This window comes from Ceratotherium simum, chromosome 7 (assembly GCF_057802395.1).
Source record: "Ceratotherium simum simum isolate JZ-2026a chromosome 7, ASM5780239v1, whole genome shotgun sequence".
Taxonomy (NCBI): domain Eukaryota; kingdom Metazoa; phylum Chordata; class Mammalia; order Perissodactyla; family Rhinocerotidae; genus Ceratotherium; species Ceratotherium simum.
Window position 1 is genome coordinate 20,831,336 of NC_141906.1, and position 12,135 is coordinate 20,843,470.

Sequence of the window (12,135 nt, forward strand, 5' to 3'; positions counted from 1 at the left end):
TGGAGCTTAACTGAGAGGTCTTCCTGAGCAAGAGAAGCCCATGTTCTCCATTCTTCTCTGGCAGGAGTGAATGGTGGTTCTGGGGACTTCGCCTTGTACTGTCCTCTACACACACAGGAAGTGCTCAAGCTGTTCTGCGAGACCTGTGATGTGCTCACATGCCACAGCTGCCTCATGGTGGAACACAAAGAACACAGGTGGGGCTGGCTGCCCGAAGAGTGTTGGGAGGGCTCTGGGCTCCCTACTTGTGAGAGCGCTGGGCTCCCGGTGCATCAAAATCCTCTCTCTGCCCAAGCTAACCTTGGGTTGAAGTTTTTCTCTGCTTCTGTTGTGGGGCTTCTCTGGAGAGGCCTAAAGGGCCAAGAGCCTGCAGTATCTCTGACTTTCCCTAGATAATCCCAACCTCCCTGGGCCTGGCTGAGACAACGCATTGTGGGGATTCTTGCTTGACTGGCATGCTCAGAGTAAGACAACGCCCTCTTCAGCTTTTTCTCTGCCTCCTCCTCTAGGTGCAGACATCTTGAAGAAGTTTTGCAAAACCAGAGGATGCTTCTGGAAAGTGTGACTACACAGGTGGCTCATAAGAAATCCAGTCTACAGACATCTGCAAAGCAAATTGAGGACAGGTAGCACAGGCTAGCCCCTGGCCAGTGCTGGGAATGCTCTGTTCCTTCACATCTTGGATCCTAATACAAGGCTATCAGATGTAGTACTTATTAAGAGGATGTGCCATTAAGCAGATGTGGGCATATGTCCCAGAAGGCATATGTCCCGACCTTAGAGGTCTCAGGGCCAGGGAAAGGGCTTCGGGTCATCACTGGGTAAATGGGACCAAGCTAGGTCAGGATGATCAGAGTGAATCTGGGCCAAACCGAAAGTGGCCATGAAATAACCAGGAGTAGGTGCTTGAGAATGAGAGTACAGAGTAGATACTGAGGCAGAGAGTGCTGTTTATCAGGAGGGTGCAACAAGTCAGTGGCAGTCTGCCTTTTGTTACCCCTTTCTCAGTGTTTTCTGTATAAATCTGCAAATGATAAGAAATCATCTGTATTTTATGTAGGAAGAGGAATTAGTAGATATTGAGAGCTCATCATGTGGCAGGCACTGGTTCGGCATCATACATGCATTATTCTGTTCAGTTCTTATAATTCTGTGAGTCAGGGGTTATCTCCACTTTGCTAATGAGGAGACTGACGTTCAGAGAGGTTAGGTGACTTGCCTGAGATCACACAGCTAGTCAGTGACTGAGCTGGGTTTGGAAGCTAGGTCTGTGTGACTTCAAAGCCCATGTTCTTTTTTTTTTTTTACAACTTTAATGAGATATAACTTACATACCATAAAATTGCCCTTTTAAAATGCACAATTCAGTGTTTTTTAGTAGATTCATAGAGTTGTGCAACCATTATTACTGTCTACTTTTAGAACATCTTATCACCCCAAAAAGAAATCACATACACATTAGCAGTCACTCCCCATTCCCCCCAACACCCCCAGCCCTTGGCAACCACTATTCTACTTTCTGTCTCTGCCCATGCTCTTTTTACTGCATGGCACTGTTCAGTGGAGCATCCTCCTTTTTAAGACAGCAAATTACATGAAGTAATACCCATACTCACTCTCTCTGTCCTGCCCCTAGTGCTGTGTGAACTGGTGAGCTCTGAGTTGACCTGGGTGTGGACCTGAGGTTTACCTAGAGAAAAGCGGGTTGAACTTTGTGCCATTGGCCCACTTAGGTCAAGTGGGATGGGTTGTACAAAGGGTGGGATGGTAGAGGAAGGTTATGGTATCTTTATATTTAGTCCCTGCTGGGCCCTGATCTCAATAGGCAGCCTCCAAGTTGTTGGCTCTTATGTTGCTGTCTCTAGGCCCTCATAGGTTTGGAGGGAAGGGATCACCATGCTCTGTCCCATCCTGTTTACAGGATTTTTGAGGTGAAGCATCAGCACAGGAAGGTGGAAAACCAGATCAAAATGGCCAAGATGGTTCTGATGAATGAGCTGAACAAACAGGCCAACGGGCTCATAGAGGAGTTGGAGGTATATGTGGACAGATAATTCAGATGGATGGGTTCTGCGCTCTCACTGGCTCGGAAACCAGGCACATATCAAACTAGTCTTAGGGCTCAGAGCTGCCTGCACTGGAATTCAGATGTGCAGTTTCCATAGCTCTCTGCTGCTCCCTATGTCTTAAAATGTCCAGTCTGATTTTGGGAGGGTGGCTCATTAATGGGGCTGGAAAATCAGTTCAAACTCCCATCAATGCTGTGGCTCTAAGGCAGCTGCCTTCCTGGACTGTGCAGGGTTATAGCCTTGGAAGAGAGTCATGAAACAAGTTATGCCCAAGAGAGGTAGACAGTCATTCATTCATCACCCATTCCATATTTGCACTCTTATCTACCCACCGTCCTTCCTTCCCTTCCTCCATCCCTCAGCTGCCCATGGCAGCACTTTGTCCTGCTCTCCTCCTCTCAGCGTGCAGTCTCATCTGATTCCATCAGTGTTCATACTGATACAGGCCACCAGACTTCCCAAGCAGGTGGACTGCAGTCCAAGAATAGGATCAGAGATTCTATCTTCTCTCTCCATACCCAGGGCATTACTAATGAGAGAAAGCGGAAGCTGGAGCAGCAGTTACAGAGCATCATGGTCCTCAACCGTCAGTTTGAGCATGTGCAGAATTTCATCAATTGGGCTGTCTGCAGCAAAACCAGTGTCCCTTTCCTTTTCAGCAAAGAGCTGGTAAGAAGAACTCCAACTCCTCAATCACTGCTTTTAGTAAGTGTTAGTAAGTGTAACCCTTTTAGTAAGGGTTAGTAAGTGAATGCCATATTTTACCAAACCTCACAGTGCAAAGGACCCAGGTGCTAAAATGGTCCTGCCTTCCTCCAGGCTACTCAGCTGGGAAATTCTATAATTCTTTGTCTTAGGTGATGGATTTAGGCATTATCCTGGACACTAGCAGTGTGCTGGACATCCCATAGAAAGTTATTTGGGTCTAAATGGGGGGCTAAGACGAAAGGAGGAGTTGAGGATTTGAAATGTTGGACTTGGGAGGATGGTGATGCTCAGGAGAAGGAGCAAGAATTTTGAAAGAAGTTGATGGGGTTTATATTTAGATACGTTGAATCTAAGATGCCTGTAGGGCATCTAAAAGGAGATGTCTAAAGTCTGTTTTGATAGATAGGGTTGGAAGTCAGAAGGAAAGTCAGGGTTGGAAATAGAGGTATGGGAGTCACTGGGATATCTGTGGTCTCACTTGGGAAGAGTCTGTGGACTCCTCCTGAGAGGGCTGCCAGGCAAGTGATATCCTGAGGGAGAATTACAAATCATTTGAGGCCTGGAAGAGATAAGAATGTAGGGGTTCCAGAAGCCTCGATAAGAGGAAGGGGATCAACGGAGGGAAGGAGGGGGAAGAAGGATGTGAAGATACTAAAGTGCGAGGAAATGAGCATATGGGGGAGGGCTAGAGGCTAAAGAGTTATGGCTTTGAGCCCTTCAACCTGTGACGACATGTGAGGGACAGGGAGTTGTCATTCAGGTGCAAGATGCCCAAAGAAATGACCTTTGGTGCTGCTGTCAGATTGTGTTTCAGATGCAGCGATTGCTGGAGACAAATTGTAACACAGATCCTGGCTCCCCTTGGAGTATCAGATTCACCTGGGAGCCTAACTTCTGGACCAAGCAGCTGGCTTCCCTTGGTGAGGCAGGGCCCACCCTGTGGGCTTTTACATAATTGCTAAGAACGAATAGAGAGCATCTGCTTAGCTTACTGGATAGGTCAGCATATGCCTGAGAGAGAGAGATTGAGAGAGAGAGAGAGAGAGAACTCCCTGAGACTGCCAGAAGTCATGGAGTTATTTAGCAAATGTTTTTCGTTTTTCGGAGGGGTTGGGGGGGTGGGTTGGAGTGGGGGGGGGTGGTAGTGCCCAGCTTAAATAGCAATGGCAATACAGGACTTTTGTAACAGGACCAGTTGAAATCTGAGCTTTCCATTCTGCATGATTGTCCCTGTTACCTTGGTTTCATTGCTGGAGAGGAGACAAGACAGTGGTCCTGCTCTCCAGAATGCTGTATGGCAGTGCAGGGGAACCTGTGTCTCTGTGGTCATACAAGGGTATATGTGTGCATGGGCACAAACAGGGGATCTCAGCAACAGTGAGAGAGAGGGAAAGAGTGAGAATGTCACGATGTCACACACACCCTTTGGAGTTGAGATGTAGGTGGGTAATTCATGACCTTGTGTATTTTCCTTCCCTGCTGCAATAATTTGCTGGCACTCAGTCTTTAGGCAGAATGTTGACACAGGAAGTTGTGCCTACGTTGACAACCTAATGGTAGGTTTGTTAAACTAATGGCCAACTACTGCCTTCACATGGGTTGTTAATCTCATTGAAAGTTTTTTGAACTTGACAGAGTGATGAATGATATTTAGGTTTATTTTTTGCTGCCCTCTCCCTTTTGATTTAATTCAACAGACCTTTGGTGGGCCCTTGCTCTGGGTCAGGCCCCTATGCACTAAAGGACCAAGGTGAATAAAACACACCTCCTGCCCTCAAGTTGTTCGGTCTTCCCCTAAGTAAGCCTCATCAAAACGATGAGCTGGAGAGGCCATTAGACTAAGCTAACAATAGGTATCATCTACTCATGCATGAGGGCCTGGGGACCTCAGGACAGTGCTGATGCCTGGCACTGAGCTGGCACTGGAGCTTCCCCATTCTCTTCCTTCCTACTTGCCCCACACACAGTTCCTCAGACCCGTATTGAAGACTTGCTCATTTGTCCTGGGGATGACTCTCTTTCCTTTGCTACTTTCCAGCACACTCCTTCTCCACCCCTAACATTGATTTTTTTTTCTGAGTCTCTGTTAAAAACTGAGTGGGTGCTATTTGAGGGAGCCCATGATTTCTCTAGGGGATACAAATAGAGTCAGGACTGAGTATCTGGTGAATACTGAGCTAATTTCTCAAATGAGCCAGGCCCCCAAAGCAGGTCCATATAGGTTCTATTGCTGGCAGTATTCTAGATGGAGTCTTGGAGATCAGGGGTTGAATTTCTTAATCTCTGCACCTGGTACAGTTTTGTTGTCTTTTGGTCGGAGCAGGAGATAGCAGAGGGGGAACAACCACAGATTACCTTTGGAAACACTCTCTATGCTGAATTTCCAGGCTGTATAACTACTGAAGGTGGACAGCTGTCCCGGGCAGATACTCCTGCTTATGGAGGCTTACAGGGACCATCATCCTTTTATCAAAGCCGCCAGTCCCCAGTGGCTCAGCAAGAGACTCTTAGCCACCCCTCTCACAAGTTCCAGTCTCCAGCACTGTGTTCCTCGTCTGTGTGCTGCTCCCACTGCTCCCCAGTCTCACCTTCCCTCAAATGCCAGGTCCCCCCACCCAGCATACACCCAGCGCACAACTTTAGGCAGCCCTCTGAGGTGGTACCCCAACAACTGGGGTCACTGCAGTGTTCCACCCTGCTGCCCAGGGAGAAAGAGCCGCCTTGCACTCCTCATCCGCCAAAGCTGCTGCAGCCCTGGCTGGATACCCAGCCCCCCGTGGAGCAGGAGAGCACATCCCAGCGGCTGGGGCAGCAGCTCTCTACCCAGCCGGTGTGCATCGTACCTCCGCAGGATGTTCAGCAAGGAGCCCATGCCCAACCCACCTTACAGACACCCTCTATCCAAGTCCAGTTCGGCCACCACCAGAAGCTAAAGCTTAGCCACTTCCAGCAGCAGCCACAGCAGCAGTTGCCGCCTCCCCCACCTCTGCCACCTCCACCCCAGCAGCAGCCACCCCCACCTCTACCTCCATCCCAGCATCTGGCTCCCAGTCAGCATGAGAGCCCTCCTGGGCCTGCCTGTTCCCAGAACGTGGACATAATGCACCACAAGTTTGAGCTGGAGGAAATGCAGAAGGACCTGGAGCTTCTGCTTCAGGCTCAACAGCCCAGCCTGCAACTGAGTCAGACCAAATCGCCTCAGCATCTTCAGCAAACCATTGTGGGCCAGATCAACTACATCGTGAGGCAGCCAGCACCCGTGCAGTCCCAGAGTCAGGAGGACGCCGTGCAGGTGAGCCTAAGGGTGGCTTGGGGCACGTAGTCTCTCCATCCTAGGATTGCTCAGGGAACACAGCCTTCCCAATCACAGGGTGGCACAGAACACAGTTTCTTCCTCTTAGGGTGGCCTTGAGCTCAGCCCTCACATTTAAAGACTGCCCTGGCCTCCACTGCCCATCTCAGGAAAGCTCCAGAGAACATAATACCTAGTCCCAACATAGAGCTGGGCTTAGTACTCTCCAGCATGGCCTGGCTTAACTCTGTCCTCCCAGGTGACACTAGGGACCTTGCCCATGAATGGAACCTTCTGAGCTGTGCTGTACTCCTGCCAGTGCTGGGGCAGAAGGGAGGCTGTCTCTTCTCTTTGTAACTTCCTCATATCCCTTGCTGGAACTTATGGATCTCAGACAAGGGGTAGGGGAGAGCTTAAGGAGTGGAGGGAGGGTACACATTAGATGCTTGTGGGCAGCATCTTTATAACACTGCACAGATATAGACTTAAAATTTATTTCAAGCCTGTTAAGGCTAGGTATGTTTTATATGCACTGTGTCATTTATCCTATCAACAACGTTGTTAAGTAGGCATTACCATCTGTATTTTATAGGTGCAGAAGTGGAGGTCAGAGAGGGCAAGCAGTCTGCCTAGAGATCATAAAACACTGAGTGTAGAGCCAAGACTTGGAGCCAGGCCTGCTGACTCTAATGCCGCAGAAGAGGCCTTGTTCTCTCCCTAGGGGGATGATGAATGCCACTCCTCTCTTTTCTCAGCTGAAAGCCAATTGAAGAGGTACAATTTGTACCTCTGGGATCTTTGCTGCATTCCACATCTTCATTCTTAACCCTTGCTTTTTTTTTTCCCAGAGCTTCCTGTTCCAGCCCCTTCCTCTACCCCCTCTCCCTTTTCCCATAGTGGTGTCTCCTTTATTTATTTATTTTTTTTATTATTTTCTTTTATTATTTTTTTTAATTAATTTATTTTTTCCCCCAAAGCCCCAGTAGATAGTTGCATGTCCTAGCTGCACATCCTTCTAGTTGCTGTATATGGGATGCAGCCTCAGCATGGCCAGAGAAGCGGTGTGTCTGTGCGCGCCCGGGATCCGCCCGGGCCGCCAGTAGTGGAGCGCGCGCACTTAACCACTAAGCCACGGGGCCGGCCCATGGTGTCTCCTTTAAATTTGTAATCACATTTATATCTTCAAAGCAGCTCTATAGACTTTTATTTTATTACAAAATATAAGGCCTCACATTTATGCTTTAGCACTGATAACTTCAGACCATGCTTTGAATGTCTTTCTCTGAGGCTCAGTTCCTTTGAGGGGATATGAAATAATCCCCATGATGGCAAAGAGGGGTCTAGGGTTCATAGAGGACCACAAACTAAATGTAAGTCAAAACTGTTGTGATTGCTAAGGTGAATATGACAGAGTTGGCTCAGAATTCTCAGTTTGGGTTCTATCCTAAGATGATCATATTGGGATATAGTTTTAGGAAGAGTTTAGATAAGAGTATCTTTCTTTTTGAAAAATTTTTAGGCAGTTCACAATGTGTAGGTGGTGACAATGGGCAGTGTGGGGTGGGCATTAGCCCTTGCTGCTGCTGCTGTTACTCTCTGCAGCGAAACCCACCCAAGTTCTTATTTTCTTCTCCAGGCTACAGATGAGCCCCCAGCATCTGAAGGCCCAAAGCCAGCTCTCCCTCTTGACAAGAATACTGCTGCTACCTTGCCCCAGGCGTCTGGGGAAGAAACCCCTCACAGTGTCCCCCCACTGGACAGCACCATCCAGCACTCCTCTCCAAATGTCGTGAGAAAGGTACTAACGGAGCCTGCTTTCCCCGACCGCATGGGACCCACTGCGAGCCAAGACCCCAGGGACCTGGATGAGGATGAAGGGGTAGTGGGAGGAGTGTCCCTGTTCCATCCCTGGATGTTACACGGCCCTGACTCATGCCTTCTGTCCTAATGAGTCGGCAACATAGGTCCTCCTCCACCCTCATTTCCACTCCCACATACACACTTAAAGTGAGACCAGCTGGGCTTCCTGTGGAGTGGATGGGGAAAGGGAAAGAGCGCCAGTTTATTGAACAATTCTTCTGTGCCTGCAGCTATGCATGGTACTTCACAAGCATTATCTCACTTAACCTTCCCAACAGTTTTGTGAGGTGGGCATCCCCATTTTATAGCTAAGGAAGCTAAAGTCCGGAGCCCTATGGTTAGTAGATGAGAGGGCTGAGGTTTATTTAAAAGAAGGTCTGTCAGAATCCAAAGCCTGAAGTTTTTCCTCTCTGCAATGAAAATGGGGAAAATATTTTATGTAGCCCCACAACCCAAAGTTGATTGGCCTTAGAATTTGGATCAGTGGAATTTGTTGGGCGGGAGGTCTGTAGGGCTGTCCTGCAGAAGTAGCTGAGCATCTAGGGGCAATGGGATCTCTTGAAGATAAGCTATTGGAGGCCTTCCTGTCCACCCACCTACCTGCTTGCTGGAAGTGTTCATTTACTCTGGCAGTAACCCAGAACCCCACACTCCTCAGCTGTCCTACTCTTACCCCTGCCCATCACTCCCACCTGTCATCTTCGTAGCTAGAACCTCAGCACTGTGCCGTGCCCTCCACCCAGCACTCTCTGGGTCTCTTGGCCTGTTCGACTTACCCTGTTGCCATCTCTAGTCTTGTACCGTCAGCCCTCCTGGTGCCTCCACTCAGCCCTGTACTTGAAGCTCTGTCAGCTATTCTGTACGCTTCCAGCCTGCACACTCAGCCCTGCAGCATCCCTCTGGCCCTGCAGCCCCACTTCCAGTGGTTATTCTGTGTACTCACCCCTCACCATCTTTCCCCCAGCAGCACCATTGCCATATATGTCTTAGATCAGTCTATCTCAGGGATTCTTGAGAAGAGAGTTTAGAAAAGTAGGGAATGGCAAAAATGAAATGTTAACTTGGAAATCCCTGGTGACTCTTGAAGTCTGGGCAGGCCTCTAGTATTAGTGGCTTTTGTCTATGCCTGTCCTCTCCTACCTTTTGAAAATGGTTTGGCCTAGGAGCGATAAGGGTGCTGTAAATAGGCCCTTTGTGGCTCTTAGGGATTTGACTTCTTATACCTGGGCCAGCTACCTATCCATCCAAACATTTATTTATTCACTCAATGTTCAGAACCTATATATTAATCTCCTAGTATGTGCCAAATATTTTGTTAGGTGCCAGGCACATATCGGTGAGTAAGATAGTCTCACATTGGAGCTTACAGTCCAGTGGGAGAGAGAGTTAACCAGGCAACAACAATCAAGTGTGATGAAGTACTGTGCTAGTCACTGGGGTGTGGCAGGAGCACCTGACCCTGGGAGAAGGACTGTTCACAGAAGACTTCCTAGACGACATGCTGTTAAGCTGAGATTTGAAGAAGAAGTTAGGCTAGTGAAGGGGCCGGGTTGTGGGGAGCAGGGGTAGAATACATAGTCAAAGGGAATGGCAAGTAGGAAGGTCCAGAAGTGAGAGAAAGCCTGGGGCACTTAGCGGGTTGCAGATAATGTGGCTTGGTAGGATCATGAGATGTACTGGGGAACAGGAGTGATTGAAACCAGAGCGGTTGGAAGGCCTTGTAAATTATGCTCTGGAGTTGGGATTCAGTCTTGGGGGTTAGGAGGAGTGAATGAAGGATTTCCAGCAAGGAGGGACATGGTTTGAATTAAATTTTAGAAAGATCACTTTAGCTGTGGTAAGGGAGACCAAAATAGTACAGAGGAGAAATAGGAGAGGTTGAATGAAATCAGTAATGATGGGAATAGAGAGGAAGCAAGGGCTTTCAGAGTTCAGACCACAGGAGCTTTTGGACTTGGAGTCTCATTGGTGATGGGAAGTGAGGGAGAGAAAGTCCTTTGGCTTGACACCCAGGTCTGTCTTCTTCCACGGGGTTGCCATTCACTGAGATGGGAGCATGGGAAGAAGAGCATATTTTGAGGGCTGAAAAGTTAAGTTTAAGTTTTAAATTGTTGATGTTCTCCTGTGGAAGCTACATGAGAAGATGACTGAAGGCAGCCAGCTCCAGATGTCAGTAGTTGAGAAGGAAGCACGGGAATTACCAGTGCTCACGTGGTAGTGGAAGCCAGGCAGAAAACACCACTGCTTGTTTAATGTCTCAATTCTGTTCCTATGCCCAGTACAGAGGAAGGGAGGTGAGCCACACGCAAGCATGGAGTCTCTGCTGCCTGTGGGGGTGGCCCACAAGGCTCTCTGAGCAGCAAGGGGATGCTGCCCTCCTGTGTGGCTGCAGGTTGGCAGCGGGGTTAGTGAAGGTCCTGGGAATTCTAACTTCTCATTTTGAGCTGCTCCTGGCCCTTATTAACCTCAGCTCATACAGAAGTTTGGAGGGGCAGGTGGCCTGGCATTTTTCACTTGTTTTCTAGGCTTCTTCATGGCCTGGACTCCCAGGAAAAGGAACCTTAATGTTGCCATCCTGGCCCAGAGGAAGCTTTGGGTCTACTTGACTGACCAAGGTCTGGTTACACATGAAGTTACTGAAATATGAAAAAAGGCTTTCTTTTTGAGAGAATTCATTGCCTTGAAGCTGGGATTGGGCAGCATGGAGGGTGTGAAGACTGAGGCTATCAAACAACATTTTGAGCATTTTTCTACTTTTTTCCATAGGTTTTTACATGAATTATTCCATTTTATCTCTTTGTTTATCCTAGAAATACTATGAGGAAACCACTTTCTTATTCCCTTTTGAAAGATGTGGAAACTGAGACACAGAGAGGTTAAGTGACCCACCTAAGAGTTATACAGCTGACTGTTGGCAATGTTAGGACCAGAGTACGGGTTCCTGACTCAACCCTGTGTTCAATGAGTGGGTTAAATTGCCTCTCTTTGTGCACTCCATTTGGCCTCTTACTTGCTGGATTTTCCTGTCTTTACAATATCTGACGTAGCCTGAGGCCTTGCTGGGGAGAGTTCTTAGGACCCAGCCTACTTTAGTCTTGGTTATCTTTGTCTAGTAAAGGTGTTTTAGCCTCCAGCCCACTCCTCGGCTTGTGATGGCCTGTGAGAGCCAGGGAAGTCAGAAGTCTATCTGAAGGTCACAGACCAGAGGAACCTGTGGCACCAGGCACCTTTCTGTGTGTCCACAGAGACTCATTCATGCTCTGAGCTGCTCACCGGCCACAAGGAAGACTTTTGTTACAGCAGAGCAGCTGTGCACAAGTACCCAGGAGTTGGTACTAAATGAGCTGATGGTGAAAACAGATTGCTGCTGAAAATGAGATGTGAGAGTTTGAGCATTGGTTTTCTAGTGGCTTGAGCTCTGCAATCTCAGGAGCAGCTTATCCAACTACCCTCCCTGTGTCCAACAGTATGTTTTTGAATGAATTTTGACATTTGTCTGGCACTACCTATTGCCTAAGCTTCCTAATCTTGGTTTAGCCACTCTGAAGAAAGACTGGTAACAACTCTACAACAGAACTTCCTTACGTCCCAAGGGAAACGGGAAGACATTTTGATGGCTTCATTTCACACTTCTGAACTAGTTGACTGCTGAAAAATACACACACTCTTCCTCAAAGCTCCCATGGAATCAAGGCTGTAGGCATCACAGAGAGCCCTATCTGAGCCCCAATTCACCTGCAAGAGGGACCTCTCTTCTGCTCATAATGTAGCCCAGATCTTCAACGGAGGATTTTAAGCCCACCAGGATGCTGCTTATGGCTTGAGAGGAGTCTTGAGATGTATTTTCAGTAAATGATACTGAAGTACTAGGCATTCCTGTGGTCTAGATTATTAAGAGGGATGCAGAAGAGTAAAAGATAATGACTCAGATGAATAGCATTTATACCATTATCAAAGCACTTTGATGCCTAAGCTCTTAATTTGATTTTTACAACTCAGTGAGATTTCTATTAGCCTGTGGAGGAGAAAATTAAAGCCCAGAGATGGGAAATGACTTGCTTAAACTTGTACTGTAAGCCTTGGCATAAGTAAGGAAATCTAGGTCTCCTGCCTTCATAGTCTCCAAATCCACTGCAATGGACCAGATCATGCGTTCTCAACCCCAGCAATGATCTTTTTCCTCATAGCCTGGCCCTGACAGCAGCT

General features: G+C 48.0%; 1 protein-coding gene across 1 annotated transcript in view; it reads left to right on the plus strand.

The window, feature by feature from the left end:
• The window catches only part of TRIM66 (tripartite motif containing 66), a 59,798-nt gene that overhangs the window by 26,567 nt on the left and 21,096 nt on the right, over window positions 1-12,135 (plus strand). Inside the window, exons 6-12 of the mRNA XM_087433254.1 lie at window positions 65-197; window positions 510-626; window positions 1,922-2,036; window positions 2,592-2,738; window positions 3,580-3,697; window positions 5,165-6,069; window positions 7,706-7,867. Of these exons, the coding sequence (XP_087289380.1) occupies window positions 65-197; window positions 510-626; window positions 1,922-2,036; window positions 2,592-2,738; window positions 3,580-3,697; window positions 5,165-6,069; window positions 7,706-7,867 (1,697 nt within the window). The remainder of the gene's footprint in view (window positions 1-64; window positions 198-509; window positions 627-1,921; window positions 2,037-2,591; window positions 2,739-3,579; window positions 3,698-5,164; window positions 6,070-7,705; window positions 7,868-12,135) is intronic.